At 43.3% G+C, this 18112-nt stretch overlaps 1 protein-coding gene across 1 annotated transcript in view; it reads right to left on the bottom strand.

Moving 5' to 3' along the window:
• The window catches only part of LOC138969498 (ATP-binding cassette sub-family C member 3-like), a 69319-nt gene that overhangs the window by 28758 nt on the left and 22449 nt on the right, over positions 1-18112 (bottom strand). Inside the window, exons 12-23 of the mRNA XM_070342304.1 lie at positions 15749-15846; positions 15107-15244; positions 13701-13847; positions 12743-12827; positions 12333-12399; positions 11735-11861; positions 11008-11184; positions 10201-10368; positions 9432-9648; positions 5718-5835; positions 1960-2092; positions 976-1207 (exon numbers count right to left, since the gene is read on the bottom strand). Of these exons, the coding sequence (XP_070198405.1) occupies positions 976-1207; positions 1960-2092; positions 5718-5835; positions 9432-9648; positions 10201-10368; positions 11008-11184; positions 11735-11861; positions 12333-12399; positions 12743-12827; positions 13701-13847; positions 15107-15244; positions 15749-15846 (1707 nt within the window). The remainder of the gene's footprint in view (positions 1-975; positions 1208-1959; positions 2093-5717; positions 5836-9431; positions 9649-10200; positions 10369-11007; positions 11185-11734; positions 11862-12332; positions 12400-12742; positions 12828-13700; positions 13848-15106; positions 15245-15748; positions 15847-18112) is intronic.

The following is an 18112-nucleotide window of genomic DNA, read 5'->3' on the forward strand; positions in this document are numbered from 1 at the left end:
ATGTCAAAAGGTGCTGTGGGTACGCTAGGTATTTTATAAGTTCTGTAACTATTTACTGAATGTACACTCAGATGGAACTTTTGGTTTTTCTGAGAGATTAATGAATAAAGATGATCGCAGAGAAAAACCAAAGACTAACTATAAACAGTTAAAATTCTGCTCCTCATTTATTACGCAAATTAGTGCTTTTTAGGGACGTATTTTGACAAGGTGTTTGAGTACTCTCGATAGTTTTAGAAAAAATGCTAATAAGCTTTTTTCTGGGCAGTTGGATTTAAACCAAATGATTGCATGAACCCCAATACATAGTTCTGTGTGTTTTTCGTCCCATTTGTCCGCTTTTTAAAGAAATTATTAAAGTTTGAAAATTGCGTGTCTAGCGTGACTCTTTGCGTCACAAAAACTCAAACTTTAAAAAAGCTTCCAAAAAATGTTGTTGTTCAACTAGATACACAAAAGAACCAGTTTTGAACAAAAACTGTCGGTGAAAAGGAAAAACAATGAAAATAACCACTATATTTTGAAGTTTGGTACCATTTCTGGCTAATTTAAGCTTTGTCGTCACAATGTCACACTAGACACTTTTTTTATCAAATTTCATTTTTTTTCCACAAAATTTTTAATTTCTTTCTTTTATGCGCTTTTACCTTGATTATATTTAATATACACCCCAATACTCATATGCGAGCTCAGTAGAAATGAAAGTTCTAGAAAAAAAATGGAAAAAAATCAGGTTTATGTCCTTACATGCCACAAGAGACACTCGTCAAGCCTCAACTTAACGGCCAAATAACACAGCCGTTGTGAAAGATTTTCCCTTTTCTCCTTTAGAAACTATATACTGAATGTGTTAAGCAACTCAAAACACCAGTCATTTTACTTTGGATGTACTTTGATTTTCGAAGCTGTCAGACAGCACCTTTTGACATTGGCTCATATATAGATGACTTTGTGTGCCCAGTGTACGTATATTACCCTGTAGGACGCCAAAGATTCCGTAGACTGTCAAGTAATACTCATTGGTATTCACGAAGACTTCTGACCCCCACGTGGATTGGTTGGTGAGAACGGGGTCGCCAGTCCATTGGCGGAGCCAGAAGTTTGCCCCGACACTGGCAGCCCGAAACGAGGCGAAACAAAGGGCGGCAACCAACAGTGACACCAGCCCCGCTGCTCTGGGGTAGTGGAGATACACGTGGAATGGCATCTGGGTGAGTAAATGTGCAGGTTTTGGTTAGTTTGACACCTCTGAAGTGAAATAAATCCAAAATGTGCGCTCCTTCAAAACAATGCGCCAAACAATTGACAATCAGGGCTGGATCAGAGTGTGTGTACGTGTGTGTGTGGGGGGGGTGGGGGGGGGGGGGGGTCTTGAGTTCTATAGGTCCATCCTTGCCGATGATATGAGGACCCAAGCGATCATGGCGTGGTTGAGCTCCAATGTGCATGTCGTGCAGTGTCCGTGTGATGTTATTCCCTTTTCTTTCGGATGTGTGCTTGTTGCAGCGCACTATTTGCTTGAGGGTCATGTTCGATTGAGTCGAAGGGGCGTGAATCATCGTATAAAACAAATAAAATCCTGACAGAATTAATTCCGGGATTCGTGGAAGCAGAAATCGAGTATGTACTTCAAAGAAAATGAACTCGTGAAAAAGAACACAGAACCATTAGTAACTGCATTGATCAAAATGTACTCATTTGAATATACGGTTGTTGTTGTTGTCGTTGTTGTTGTTGATTTTTGTTTGTATATCGTTTGCTGTTGTTTTATTGAGGGTGGTTTTGTTGAATTGCAATCCCTAGCCCAACCACATTTTCTATTAAATTTACCATATATGTTTCTGTAAATAGTACATGCAAAGGCATTAACATACTATTAATGTTACGTCACAGAAAAGAAAATATCAATGATCGCCCATCTAAAACTACCCACAAAAACAACAACAAAGTGATACGAACCCGTCCTTTGACCAGAGTTTCAGACAGAATCAGTTTGCCACGATCCTCCATCACTGGATCCACTTCATCATAGGCAGACTGTCGACCTTTGCCCTTGTGACGTTCTGCCTGATGACGTCTGTCTCTGTCCTTCCTGCGTCAGAAATAATAATGATAATAATAATAATAATGATAATAATAATAATTGTCAGTAAGTACTGGTGTCACATGACTGATGTGAACCAGTTGATTGGCTAATGGCGATGCGCTAAAACTGTTAGCGCACTCTTGGAGTGCGCTAACTTTTCCACAGAGCGTATTCTTACGCCCTTTACCTAAGCAAGACTGTGCTCTCATCCTCAGAATTAATTACTGACATGTAGCTTATATTCTCCACAATACCAAATGACCATAAATTCCCTGCTTCTCAATTAAAGCAGAAGTGGGTTTTTTTCTGACAGATTGCATGTGCCTGTGCCACAGTGCGGCTGCCACTGATCTAAAAATAGAAGCCGCTGTCTCTCGCCGACTTGCATAGATTCTTCTCATCGTGTTAGTGGCATGTAGCTTATCATCCACATTACCAAATGATGAGTTAATATAAAATTCCCACCCGCTAGCAGAAAACACAAGTGTTATTCCGATAACGTACCAGCTAGACCAGTTTGGAAGACTGACTCGATCGACTGTCATACGACACGTAGCCGCACTGACTACACTGAAATACGACTGCATCAGTTCAGTAAATGAATGGTTTCCGAATTATTATTTCAAGGCAAGAACAATCGTAATCGAAAACGTGTAGGGTTCAGAACGTTCTTACCATTATAAGACTTATTACCTCGTGCCTCGTGCGTGCAGACTCAGTCAGTGCAGACTGCATGCAGTGGTTTGATTGCCCTAGCAGACGACATAAACCCCGCTCAGCAAATTAACATGTTGGGCAAATGTGAACGAAAAAACGATGGGGATATAATACGTGTAGGGTTCAGAGCATTCTTACCGTTCATATTTAGTATCAGACTCCCCGATGAGTGAAGATTCAACACGAGAAATATGCCACATTTGTTTTGAAAATGTGCGAACCGTCGAGTCCCGCGGCTTCGAGTCAATTCAAGGGGAGTCACTCCGCACAGTCAATCCGTCGAAGCTCGACTGGAGGTTTCGAATCGCAAATAATGAAGAGCACAGCCCTTTCTCCGAGTTCAAATGAGGTCTCTCTGAAAGATCATCACTGTTCAGATTAACGCTACACTGGAATTTACCAACAGAAATTAAAATGCGTGTGACGAAAGCACGACACACTTGAGACACCCCACACAAAAGTAGATCTTTACTGTACACGACCTGACCACACAGTTATGCCTATTCAAATGCGCGTTGCAAAATGTGCGCTTGGAATCTTCTTTTTTCTATGGCGGTACTGACAATATCGTTATTGAAACAATCCCAGTGCACTAAGGGATTTATAGAGCAAATCTCGAAAATAATTATTGAACTCAGCGCTATGCGCTTCGTTCAATAATGAATTTTCTCGATTTGCTCTATAAATCCCTTAGTGCACTGGGATGTCTCAATAACTTAAATAATAATAATGATAAATAACTTTTCTATAGCGCGAGTCCCACCAATTGGCTCCAAGCGCTTTACAAATTGATTCTAAAACAAACTAGCACATAATGAATTAAATCATAACAGTTGAGTGTGTTTTCTTGGAACATCAATGATCATGATCATTGGACTGGGTGGCCGAGTGGTAACGCACTTGCGCTCGGAAGCGAGAGGTTGCGAGTTCGACCCTGGGTCAGGGCGTTAGCAATTTTCTCCCCCCTTTCCTAACCTAGGTGGTGGGTTCAAGTGCTAGTCTTTCGGATGAGACGAAAAACCGAGGTCCCTTCGTGTACACTACATTGGGGTCTGCACGTTAAAGATCCCACGATTGACAAAAGGGTCTTTCCTGGCAAAATTGTATAGGCATAGATAAAAATGTCCACCAAAATACCCGTGTGACTTGGAATAATAGGCCGCGAAAAGTAGGATATGCGCCGAAATGGCTGCGATCTGCTGGCCGATGTGAATGCGTGATGTATTGTGTAAAAAAATTCCATCTCCCACGGCATAAATAAATCCCTGCGCCTTGAATATGACTGCGCGATATAAATTGCATAAAAAAAAAGTTTAAACAAAAATCCCTTCGCTTAGAACTGTACCCACGGAATACGCGCGATATAAGCCTCATATTGATATTGATTGATTGAATGATCGAGACTTTGGTGCGAAAAGTATTAAACAGTCAATGTACGTACATATCATCTATTTTTGTCTTCTTTTTCGCGAAATGTTGCGGCAATCAAAAAAATACTTCAGTAAACAAATAAGTTCTTTCTGTCTTACAAACCAAAAGGTATGTCTGTATGGAACCAACCTCCTAGCTACGAAGATAATAACACGCATTGAAATGAACAAGCGACTTTCATCCTCTTTAAGTTTGAGAAAGAAAGTTGCTTGTTCATTTCAATGCTTGTTATTCTCTCATGTGCCAGGAGAGTGGTTCCGCAAAACTCTAGCTTACTCTTGTTGTAAATTTCGCATGCATTTAGAGCGCTTACGTCCCTATGTTTTGCAGATCCTCAAATTGCGCTCTGCTTCAATATCTATGTGTGCAAATTCCAGACTCAACTCACGATAAACCCATGATAAAGTGACGAATAATTAGGCGTCAACGCGAAATTCCCGGACGTCATGCGCATACATATCACTCTCTCTCTCTCTCTCTCTCTCTCTCTCTCTCTCTCTCTCTCTCTCTCTCTCTCTCTCTCTCTCTCTCTCTCTCTCTCTCTCTCTCTCTCTCTCTCTCTCTCTCTCTTTCTAAATCAAGACTCATGTACAATAAAGGTGTTTTGATGCATAAACTAGAGCGCCTGCACCTCTTTCTTCTCAATTCACTTCCCACAATTTAAGAGACCCGACAAAAATGTATGCTCCTCGGCCTCGTTTTGATCTTTTTAAGTCCAGCCTACTCTTTTCGGGGACTAATCTTTGGAATTCACTTCCAAGCGGTCTCAAACATTCTGTCAATGCCAAGACTTTTAAAGACAGATGTTTATCATTCCTTATACATGGCACATTTCGTTCTCACTTAGCCTGAACATGTTTATATTGTTGATGCCTTATTTGTACCTTTTACACGTTTCAGTAGATAAATGTACCTAATTAATTTCATAACATGACATATGTAACGATGCTACATTGCTATTACTTGCAACGTAGTTGCTTCATTGACTCCTCAGTTTCACGGATTTTTTCTTCCCTCGAAGTTTCACACGTTTTTTGTTGCTTGAAACAGTTTTCATTATACCTTTGACAATTCGTTTGTATGTATATTTTTGTTTGTTTGTTTAGTCTGTTAATCGTTTGCTTGTTTGTCGTTTGTTTTTATTACTTCTTTAATTGATATTCCAACATTTTTAAAACGTATTATCATTAGATTAAACCCTCCCATGGGCGAGGGCTGGATGTAAAAAAGCACCTGTTTGCTTATGCCATTACCCTCGTTAATAAAGAATTTGTCATTGTCATTGGCATTGTCATTGTCTCTCTCTGTCTCTCTCTCTCTCTCTCTCTCTCTCTCTCTCTCTCTCTCTCTCTCTCTCTCTCTCTCTCTCTCTCTCTCTCTCTCTCTACCATCAACAGAACCGTTTTAAGAGATAAACATATTTAGAGATAAGCATAGAACTTACTGTAAATAAATATATCGAACACTATTACTATACATGTACCTTTTCTTGCGCCGAGGTAAGAAGCCCCGGATGCGAATTTGCATATCGTCACCGGAAGTGGCAGCATCAGTGGTGGCCGACTCAACGTCTGCTAAGATTTGTCTTCTCATTTCCACGACTGCAAGTATAACCAGACATTTACACAGGGCAGTATTACATTTTATGACAATATTCCCAATGGTAAAGGAATTTACTTGAAAGGTAGAGTCCTTCTCGTAACAATCGTTCTGCTTACGATCTTAGGTCAGCCCTGGTGGCTTTTTAAAAAACATTAATTAATTAAAAACAACTTTGTACAGAAAGTAGTTCGGCGTGAAGCTTGCATGGCTTGCCCTGTAAAAAGTCTGGTCAGATTTGAGTGGGTAAGCCGAATGGTTTTCACGGGAAGGTGTGTGACTTTAAATCATGGGTAGCTACAAAACTGCATGCAATTTCTCTTCTCATTTCCAAGTCTGCAAAATAATGTATCTGAAAATTTCATTTTGCAGACCTAGATTTTAGGTCGAACACATTTTTTAAACAGTCACCCGTAACGTAACGTAACCCGATTTGCAGTTTATCTAAAACATTCCAACCTGTGAACGTATTGTTACGTTTAATGATGGGTAGTTGCGAATATATATATATATGTCGTGCCGAATTATGTCACGGAATTGCCGAATTCGCGGAATCGGCAACATTTTTGCCCATTTCGCGTAATCGGCAAAACGCTGCCCATTACGTGAAATCGGCAGCGTTTTGCCGAAAATGCGGAAAGGCTTCTAGAATTTGCCCATTTCGCAAAAGCGACAGCCAGTCTGTTACTTTTTGTGTCACCAGAACATTGCATTAACATTGCTTTACCTCCCTACTATGTTTTGTATGGTCTATGTTGGTCTGTGTCGAACATAACTCCGGAAATGCACGAAAACTACACTTTCTGCAATAACTTGCCATGACTTATCGATTATTGCGATATCTATCCATTGCCGGAGTATCTAGTTGTCTAAGTGCTGCCAAGATCGAGCACTTCCACGACTGCATCGTCAACGCCTCATCATCCAGGGAGCTGTTCTCCATCATGTCCTCTCTCCTGGGCTCCTCCCCCGCTGCCCCCTTACCCACTGCTCACCCACCACAGGATATCCCGGAGTTATTCTCGGAGTTCTTCAAGGACAAGATTGACAAGCTTCGGAAAACACTCGATTAGCAGCCCTTCGTCCCGTCCCCACCCTCCCCTTCCTTCTCCGGCTCCCCCCTCACGTGCTTTCAGCCTGTCACTCAAAACCACGTCAAGCGACTCATCACCAAGACGGCCATCAAGACCTGCGAGCTAGATCCCCTGCCAGGCTTCCTCTTCACCAAGTGTCTGGACAAGCTCCTGCCGTCTATCACAGATATCATCAACATATCCCTGGCCACAGGCGTCGTTCCCGACTGCTTCAAGTCTGCCGTTGTCCGCCCACTCATCAAGAAGCCCGGCCTTGACGTCAACGAGTTGAAGAACTACCGTCCTGTGTCCAACCTGCCCTTCCTCTCCAAGCTTCTGGAGCGTATCATCCTGGAGCAGTTGAGCGCCCACCTGTCTCGGAACTCGCTGATGCCAGTGTACCAGTCAGCGTACCGCCCTCACCACAACACCGAGACGGCGCTCCTGCGAATCACCACGGACCTCCTGAACGCAACAGATAGCGGTCTCGTCTCTGCCCTTGTGCTGCTGGACCTTTCCGCGGCCTTCGACACGATCGACCACCAGCTACTCGTCGATCGCCTCAGTTCCACGTTCGGCATTCACGACACCGCCCTCTCTTGGTTTAGGAACTACCTCCAGAACCGCTCTCAGACTGTCACCACTGATTCGTTCTCTTCTCAGCCTGTCCCTGTCCGCTTCGGCGTCCCACAAGGATCTGTCCTCGGCCCTGTCCTTTTCACCCTGTACACCCAACCCCTCTCCCTGGTCATCGAACGCCACGGCCTGAACTACAACTCCTTTGCCGATGACACGCAGCTCCAGAACAGCGCCAAGCCGGAGGACGTTGACGATCTCCTTGGATCCATCTCCAGTTGTTTCACTGACATCAAGAACTGGATGACTGAGAACAAGCTGAAGCTGAACAGTGAGAAGACGGAGGCCCTTCTCGTTGGAACACGACAGAAGATTGCTACCCTCACTGTGACCGACCTCCAGCTGGATGACGCGACTGTTCCTTTCTCCCCTGCTGTCAAGAGCCTTGGCGTCTTTCTCGACTCCACTCTCTCCATGCAGACACACATCTCCTTCATCATCAAGACCTGCTTTTTCCACCTACGACGCATCGCCTCCATCCGTCGCTACCTCACCCACGACGCCTGTGTCAAGCTGGTTGTCTCCCTCATCTTCAGTCGTCTGGACTACTGCAACTCCCTTCTGGCTGGCATCCCCGGCTCATCCATTCATGGCGTACAACGAGTCCAGAACGCTGCTGCCAGGCTGACGTTGAGGAAGACAAAGCGAGACCACATCACCCCCATACTTCGCTCCTTGCACTGGCTCCCTGTCAACACCCGAATCTCCTACAAACTGTCCACTCTGGTCTACAAGTGTCTCAACGACTCTGCTCCCGAGTACCTTCAATCCTCCCTGGACCTGTACACCCAGCCCACCGACCGTCCCCTTCGTTCTGCTGCTGACCCTCTCCGCCTCCACATCCCTCGCTCGAAACTCGCATCTGCTGGTCAGCGTGCATTTCCCTCCGCGGGCCCCTCCGTCTGGAACTCCCTGCCGCTTGAGCTTCGCCAGAGCCCCTCTCTTGACGCGTTCAAGAGCAGGTTGAAGACTCAGTTCTTCCCGTAGCTGGCTGCGACTTTCATGCTCGACGTGATGTGTTGTGCCCCAAAAGACATTCTTGTGCTGTGCTCTGTGAGAGGTGTTTTCTTTGTGCTTAATATTATTTTGTTTGGACCTAGCTATTGATGTGTACATTGTTGTTAAACAGTTGTTTGTTGTATGTTTATCAGGGTTTGCTAGTGTGTGATAGGGTTCGTGTCCGTCTGTAGATGTTAGTTTCTTTGTTAGTCCTGTGTTGACAACTCTTCGACAAGCGCTTAAAACTGTACCCACGGAATACGCGCTATATAAGCTTCATATTGATTGATTGATTGAAGTGTGATGATATCCCAGGCATTTGAGAACTTTAAAACCAAAAAGTGGCTGCCGATTTCGCAAAATGGGCAAATTTTAGAAGCCTTTTCGCGATTTCGGCAAAACGCTGCCGATTTCACGTATTGGGCAGCGTTTTGCCGATTACGCGAAATGGGCAAAAATGATATATATATCTCGAATATCATAGTTGCCGAATAGTACGCCTAATGATCTTGTGGTTAGCATTTGCACGACTGAACATACGAACGGACAGAGATACAAAATAGGTAAGCCTAATGCATGGTTTGAAACTATTATTCATTTTGCGGTTAAAGACGGCCGGAGTCAGGGGGTGGGGGGGGGGGGGTGGCAGAAAACAGAGACACAGACAGTGTTTTTCTGTAGGATATTTAGCTGAAACATGCACGCATAATAACATATACGGGGTACCTTAAATGCTAAAAGGAAACCGCTCCATCCCCCCACCCCCCCACCCCCCCCCCCCCCCCCCCCCCCCCACCCCCACCACCCCCCCCCCCCACCCCCACCACCCCCCCCCCCCCCCAGCCCTCCCCCCTTCATCCCCGATGACGATGACGATAACAACGAAGTACCTTCAGGGTCGGTTAGTTCTTCATCTTCCTCGTCCTCCCCCTCCCCGTCATTATTGTGGTCCTGTGTAAAGTAAGTCTTGAGAAACTGCGCGAAGTCGCCATTGTGCCGCATGAGTTGCGTGTAGCTGCCCACCTCGGTTATCTGCCCTTGCCTCAGCACCACAATCTCGTCCACTAGGGGGAGCCAGTGCACGCCGTGCGTCACCAGAACGCGTGTCTGGGTCATACACAAATATAAACCCTACTTTTCAAATCACAGAAACACAATCTGATTCCTGTATGAACTTTGAAGCCGTTTTAATTAACCTTTCTTGATTTGTATTCAGGTTTCTTTTCGTTTGTGTTTCAGCAGATACAAACTTTCAGAATTGATGCTCGAGAGCATCAGCTTATAACTTATTGTGTGCCGTTGTTATTTGATTGTGCGGCATTGCATTTGGCAAAACATACAAATAAATCACCGAAACCAAAGATGAACTCCAGCTGAGACATGTACCTTTCTGCAAACTGCCAAGGATTTTTTTCATTTTTAGGCGGTGGACAAAGGTTTTGAAGACGTAGAATTTTGGTAGAAAGCATTTACGATGGAGAAAAAAAAATCGATCGTTCATTTCGTGTTGGTAGCACCTTGCATCTTGAGGCTAAGAGAGAAAGCAATCTTTTAATCGCGAGCGCAAAGACTGCCAAAGAAAGCAAGCCATCACCACACGCTCACGCAAGACGCTTTCTTTTCCTTTGGCAGCAAAGACATCACAAGCTCTTTACTTACCTTGCCTTTCAAGATTCCTCGGGGGCCAACGACGTCACTGAAGATAGCTTTGCCCACGTGACTATCCACGGCAGAAAGCGGGTCATCCATGAGGTAGACGTCACTGTCACTGTACACTGCACGTGCTAAACTCACGCGCTGTTTCTGTCCGCCGCTCAGATTGGTTCCCTGGTTGGAATACGTACTCATGTGAAATTACAGTAGTCTAGTCTTAGATTAGAAAACGCTGCGGATATTGACGCTTAGAACACAAGCAATTGACGCTGCGCTTGAAATAAAGGTTATTGACGCTTAAAATAAAGGTTATTGACGTTTTGAACATAGGCTAATTGACGCTTAAAATAAAGTGTATTGACGATTAGAACATTGGTTAATTGACGCTTAAAATAAAGGTTATTGACGTTTAGAACATAGGCGATTGACGCATAGAACACACAGTGTCTGGAGATGCAAATATACCTTTATTTCAGCTCTTGTCCTCACGACCTTAAGATAAATACACAGTCTTCATGCTGCTCTTTTGTTATTAAATATGTAGGCCTTTCAACCGTTATTCCTGTAAACAAACATATTCTGAGATGTACATTCTACACTAATTATTAATGATCACCTTTTTTTCTCCCAAATGAATGTCAGAAACAACGGAAGATAAACTGCAGAATTAAAAAAATACCTTTCTCAAGGAAATGAAAGACAGAACAAAACGTTTTTTCAAATCTGAAAAAAAATACCTGCCTAACCAGGAAAAGCCTTCCTTCTTTTCAATAAAAAACAATCCATAATGTATCACTCTCTTTTCCCGCGTACCTTCTCGCCGATCTCCGTCATGTCTCCGGCCGGAAGGATGGAGAGGTCACGCTCCAGTTGGCACGCCTTGACCACGGCGTTGTAACGCTCACGCTGATACGCCTGACCGAACAGCACGTTGTCACGCACTGTGGCGTTCTGAATCCATGCCTGCTGGGCTACGTAAGCCACGCTTCCCTGCACAGTGTTCACAAATAGATAGATTAATGTAACACATTTATAAGCAAATTAATAAATGAATAAAGAAATGCATACTTAAGTACATAAGAGCTTACAAAAAATAAACAGCTAAGCAAAGAAATGCACGAATGAATGAATAAAAGAACTAACGAACTTGTAAACCGATTAATGAATGTCGGACTCAATAAAGGAATTAATTAACAATTGAATGAATGAATCAAGCAAGCAACCGATCGATCAACCATTCAATCAATCAATATTCAAAAGGACATAAGAAACATACAACAAAATGACAACGCGAACAACCTAAGCAATCATACCAAATTGAACAATCCTAACAATGATATAGTCTTTGGTGATTTTAACAATACACCATATTAGTATCGAACTAAATATCAAGATCAGATTTTTAGGTTTATTGATCTTTCTATGTCCTTTTCAAACACACACACACACACACACACACACACACACACACACACACACACACACACACACACACACGATTTTAGCATTAATAAAGAAGCTACAAGAAAAAGTTCCCGACCTTCAGAGCGACGTGGCCACGTAGCGTTACCATCTCGCCAAGAAAGCTGCTGATGAGTGAAGACTTGCCCGCCCCTACTGGCCCAACCACCGCTACAAGTCGTCCTGTGGGCACTGTCACACTGATGCTGTTTGAGTTAACATGGAAAAGGGAAATGTGTTAATAATTGATGATGAGTGAAAACTTGCCAGCCCCTACCGGCCCCACCACCGCTACAAGCCGTCCTGACTACATTGCCACACTGATGCTGTTTGAGTTATTAACAAAGAAAAGGGAAAGATGTTAACAATTGACTACAACCGACACCAACCGTCCCGTTTGCACTGTCAGGCTGAACTAAAAATATTTAATGTTGCGAAACAAAATGCCATTCACTGCTACCAGACGTCATTTGGACATTGTCAAGTTAATGCTGTTAGGATTATCGAGAAAGAACAGGAAAACTGTCAACGGGGCATCGAACCCACGCCAATATTTAATAAGGTTATAAAGCTAGCGCACTATCCATTGGTCTGCGGGCTCATCCCCATTACAATGATATGATATCAATCTTCACAATAGCAAATCGAGAGTTCTGACTATATTAATACGAACTTACTTTTTCAAAATGGGATACTGCGTGTCGTCCCAAGCAAATGTAGCTTTTTCCACACGAATGGCCTCACCTAAAAGCAGTTAAAAATCATATTCCATGACTTCTTTTTATCTGTTATTCTATCTAGCGAGCAGGCATCTCCCTAGCGAGATAATATCGTTGTGCACACACAAGAAAGAATGCGTCAACTTTTTTACCCCAACTAAAGCACTCATTCTCGTGTTATTTCATTCACACACACACACACACACACACACACACACACACACACACACACACACACACACACACACACACACACACACACACACGTACACATACAGACGCACAAGCACACACAAACACACACACACACACACACATACAGACGCACACGCACGCGCACGGGCAAACTCAGACGAACGCCAGCATACCTGGTTTCGTGACATGACTGACAGCGTCAAAATCTAGTTCTGGGCTGCACAGGAAATCGTTGATTCTTCTCACTGATACCTTGGCCTCAAAACACACATACAGTCAGGGTAGGTAAAGTCTGCTATAGTAAATGTGACATAAAAACACCGTATTACTTTGTTTGATTGTTTCAATGTTCCCCTTTTGTGCGGAATAAATTGCTTATTTCTTTCTTTCTTTCTTTCTTTTTTTCTCATTTCTTTCTTTCTCTTCTTTCTTACTTCCTTTCTTTGCTTTTCTTTTCCTTTCGGTCTTTTCTTTTCTTTGCTTGCTTCTTTCTTTGTTCAATGGGTCGGGGAGGGGGAGGGGGGGTAGGGCAATAAGGAAAACTGTTCAGGAGCAAGTTAACTAATTGAAATTGTAAGCAATAAAACATTCAGTCCCAGGTGAAATGATCCTCCAGTAACCTATCATCCCTCCCATCGTCCTTCTCCCCTCACCTATCGTCACGCTCAGGAGAAAAATACCAGTATCTCAGTGTTAGGCATTTCTGTAGTGAAACTACAGGGGAAGCTACTGGAAGGGTATCTATCATGTGTTAGAGAGTACAAACTCTCAGACCATCGGAAACCATTGCCACGGTAACGTGAGCAAAACAGCCGATCTCGTTTCTTGAGTTAGGCACTTTTTTTTATGATACAGGAAGGCTTGTTTTGAGAATGTGAAAGTATGCTAAAGCTCTTTGTGGGTTGTTATGCAGTTTTGCTGATTGAAAATGTTGCTCTCAGCTTTTTATCTCACGTTTATTCAGCTGTCACCGCTCGAGATAGGCAGTTTGCAACTTATAACTAAAATGAGATTGTTCAGAAATCAAAGAAAGTTGTTTGCGTTTTTCTCAAAACATCAAAAAATGACATAGGCAATTATCTTATGAGCGTGACGCTATTCTCGCCACCCTAGCCACCCTAGCCAACTGACCTGCACGAAGAAGGAGATGAGCATTCCGAAGGAGTCGAGTGTGGGAGTCAGCACGTTCAGCAGAGACATGATGACGAAGGCAGCACTGGGGTCGAGGAAGTGATCGCTATGAGACAGCACGTACCAACCGTACGTCGCCAGTGTCATCTATAGAACGCACAACAACGTAGACCGTATGTTATCACATAGTGAATGCGTCCAAACATTGTTTGTTAGTATTCGAAAATCCAAATCCAGTGTCAAAAGTGTTATCCTCGATGCGAGTCAGCGTGGATCCCGTACAGAGACTAACTGGCAGAGACAGAGGCTGTGTACAGGGTAGGCAGTGGTACATTGGAAGGAAGCAGAAGTAGAAATACCCACAAGGAACAATATCAGTACTAGCACCACATCGAGCACAGCCAGCCTGATCAGACAGACAGAGGATGTTGATAGGATAGCAAGTGGTTGGGGGAAGAGGGCCACCTTCACCAGACACAGATAAGCAGACAGACAGACAGACAGACATATAGTAGTCAGGCAGACAGACAGACAGACAGACAGACAGGCACAGGCTGTTGACAGGGTAGAAAGTGGTCGGGGGAAGGGGGCAGAAGTAGTACTTCATGAAAAAATATATATTGTTGTGTTGTGTTGTGTTGCGTTGTGTTGTGTGTGTGTGTGTGTGTGTGTGTGTGTGTGTGTGTGTTTTTGTTGGTGTCCCTACAACCTATAAAGCCACATGGGAACGATACGCACAAGGAAAGTCATCATGTTGAAGCAGAGTCCCAGCAGCACATATAGCCTAAAGCCACCCTCATCAGACACAGGCAGACAGACAGACAGAGGGACACACAGACACACAGCCACATACAGAGGCTATGCAGGGGCGGATCCAGGGGGTGTTTCCGGGGTTTTCGGACCCCCCCCCCCCAGCCTAAAAAATAAAAATAAATAGAGAGAGAGAAAAAAATGTATCAACAAAATAAATAAATTTGAAAAGAAAGAAAAAGTGATGACTCAGATTGCACCAGATTGCTCCATTTTCCTAGATTTTTATCAAATTTTTACGGGGGAGCATGCCCCCGGACCATCCTAGGTGCCGGCCTTTGTCTTTTAAATGACGATTTTGGACGGTAGTTGGGTAATTTGCTGGCTCAGGTTGCACAAAATCGGTCAACTTTTCTTGTTTTGATCCAAATTTGTCATCTTAAATTTACTTTTTTGAAGGTGTAATAATGGAAGCTCTTGGCTCAAATTGCACAAGATTGCTCCATTTTCGCGCCCTCAACTAAACGCTTCGCGTCGTCGAATTGTCCCTGAAAGAAATTTGGAACCCCCCCTCCTTCAAAATGACGTGATCCGCCCCTGCTATGGACAGGGTAGCAGGTGGATGAGGGGATGGGAACAGAGGCAGTGATACGCACAAGGAAAGCCATCATGTTGAAGCAGAGTCCCAGCAGCACGTAGAGCATAGCCACCTTCATAAGACAGCGCACCTCCTGGCCACGCACCTCCGCCACGCGCCGCTCAAACGACTCCTCCCACGCGTACAATTTCAGCACCTGAGCAGACGATCAAGGTTAACACTGCAAGAATAATGATAAGGAAATCCTTCCTTATCCCGTCTACAACTCTTAGCAGTTGGAGTGACTGGAGAGCGCCTGGACAGATCGGGTAAGTCTCGTTTTAAACTCGTGTGGTGAGGGAAAGAAGTTCACCAGGATGAGTCCTTTTCCTCAGTTCAGGAATACTTTTGAGCAAACCTAGTCATTGAATCTGATCCGCAATATTTAATAATCAATTAAAAAAAAATTCATTTATAACTGCATGTGGCTCGCAGCAAGAGTCCAAAAGTGCACATAACGGGTATGCTGCGAAACAAATTGGGATTCAACGTCCCCCAGGCCTCTAGCCTATTGGGGACATGTTAGTTCCGTGAAAGTGCACATACAGGGTATGGATGCGTTCAAGCAGAGCCAAATATTTTATGATCAACTACACACACCACAGCCACAACCAACAACAACAACAACAACAACAACAAGAGAGTAAGAGTTCCAGTATACCTTGATTCCATTCAGAATCTCATTGAACGTCTTGATTCTCAGGTCTTTGAAGAAGAGCAGTTTCTCCTGAACCAGCTTCTGACACGCTCCTGCAAGGCCTGTATTGTGACATGATCAGAAAACAGTCAGTAAAAGCAGCTGACATTCGGCATTTTCGGCATCATCGCAGTCAACTTGTCATCGGTTCGATGTGTTTTTCCTGAGGAGGAATGAACATAAACATTTGTAGAAGTTTGTAATGTTGATCCCAAGACTATTTTCCATTACTTTAAATTGCTGTTCATTGTACTATCGCTGATAATTCATTGAACATTTTAGAAATTCAACTTGAAGTGGACATCAGTCAGCACAGCAAAGTTTGTTTACATTTTGCTCTAACTTTGACCCCGCGTTTCTCCAATCAGAGGCTTAGATCAACAGTGTCCCTTTTCGCAGAAATGGCCACATATAGTGATGTTCTGTCAAATGAAAGCCTGTGTAACACGACATTTTTACTCCACGAAAAATTTACTCCGGAGTAAACATTTCGTACGAAATTCTTACTCCGAGTACACTTTTCGTACGAGAAAAGAACTCCCCAAGGCACGAAAAAATTACTCCCTCCACGAAATGTTTACTCCCCATTTTTACATTTAGTCAAGTTGTGACTAAATGTTTTAACATAGAGGGGGGAATCGAGACGAGGGTCGTGGTGTATGTGTGTCTGTCTGTCTGTCTGTCTGTCTGTGTGTGTGTGTAGAACGATTCAGACTAAACTACTGGGCCGATCTTTATGAAATTTGACATGAGAGTTCCTGGGTATGATATCCCCGGACATGTTTTTCATTTTTTCGATAAATACCTTTGATGACGTCATATCTGGCTTTTTGTAAAAGTTGAGGCGGCACTGTCACACCCTCATTTTTCAATTAAATTGATTGAAATTTTGGCAAGGCAATTTTCGACGAAGGCCGGGGTTTGGTATTGCATTTCAGCTGGGTGGCTTAAAATCTAATGAGTGAGTTTGGTTATTAAAAATCGGAAACTTGTAATTAAAATTATTTTTTTATTGAACGATCCAAAAACAATTTCATCTTATTCTTCGTCATTTTCTGATTCCAAAAACATATAGATATGTTATATTTGGATTAAAACAAGCTCTGAAAATTAAAAATATAAAAATTATGATCAAAATTAAATTTCCGAAATCGATTCAAAAACTATTTCATCTTATTCCTTGTCGGTTCCTGATTCAAAAACATATAGATATGATATGTTTGGATTAAAAACACGCTCAGAAAGTTAAAACGAAGAGAGGTACAGTAAAGCGTGCTATGAAGCACAGCGCAATCGCTACCGCGCCAAACAGGCTCGTCACTTTCACTGCCTTTTGCACTAGCGGCGGACTACGTTCAGTTTCATTCTGTGAGTTCCACAGCTTGACTAAATGTAGTAATTTCGCCTTACGCGACTTATTTTTACTTCCAGTAAAAATCTCGTACGCAAAAATGGGATGCGGGCAAAGGGATAATGCCAATAAGGGATCTCGCGCAAACGAATGTCGCGCTACCCTCCTTCCACCCCTTCCACCACCAAGACTAACAGGGGACAAGGGAGTACAAATTTCGTACACCTGGCATAGAAAGTTAAATTGCTTGTGTTGGGGTGAAGTAATTTATTCGTTATTTATTCGTCAGGGGAGTAACATTTTTGTACGAAATGTTTACTTGGAACTCACCTGTCTTGGGGAGTAATTTTCTCGTGTAATGGGGGAGTGCTTTTTTTGTAAAGGGAGTAACTTTTTCGTACGAAATGTTTACTCCGGAGTAAAAATCTCGTGGGAGTAATTTTCTCGTGTTACACCGGTAAAAAGGTTTTGTGCCACATACGCGACGGAGACTGCCCCTATGATGACTGTCCCGTATCTTTCACACGTGTGGTTAGTATGTAAATGAGGTCAGGGGTGACGAGCCACGTGGGACACTCAGACGGGCAAGAATACACTATTTTGTTCCGTTCTGTTTACATTTAATCAAGTTTTGACTAAATGTTTTAACATAGACGGGGAATCGAGACGAGGGTCGTGGTGTATGTGTGTGTGTGTGTGTGTGTGTGTGTGTGTGTGTGTGTGTGTGTGTGTGTGTGTGTGTGTGTGTGTGTGTGTGTGTGTGTGTGTGTGTGTGTGTGTGTGTGTGTGTGTGTGTGTGTGTGTGTGTGTGTGTGTGCAAAGTGATTCCGAAACAACTACTGGACCGATCTTCATGAAACTTCACATCAGAGTTCATGGATATGATATCCCCAGATGTGTTCATTTTTTCAATAGATGTCTCTGATGACGTAATATCCGGATTTTTGTGAAAGTTGAGGCAGCACTGTCACACATTC

Source organism: Littorina saxatilis, linkage group LG6 (genome assembly GCF_037325665.1).
Source record: "Littorina saxatilis isolate snail1 linkage group LG6, US_GU_Lsax_2.0, whole genome shotgun sequence".
Lineage (NCBI taxonomy): Eukaryota > Metazoa > Mollusca > Gastropoda > Littorinimorpha > Littorinidae > Littorina > Littorina saxatilis.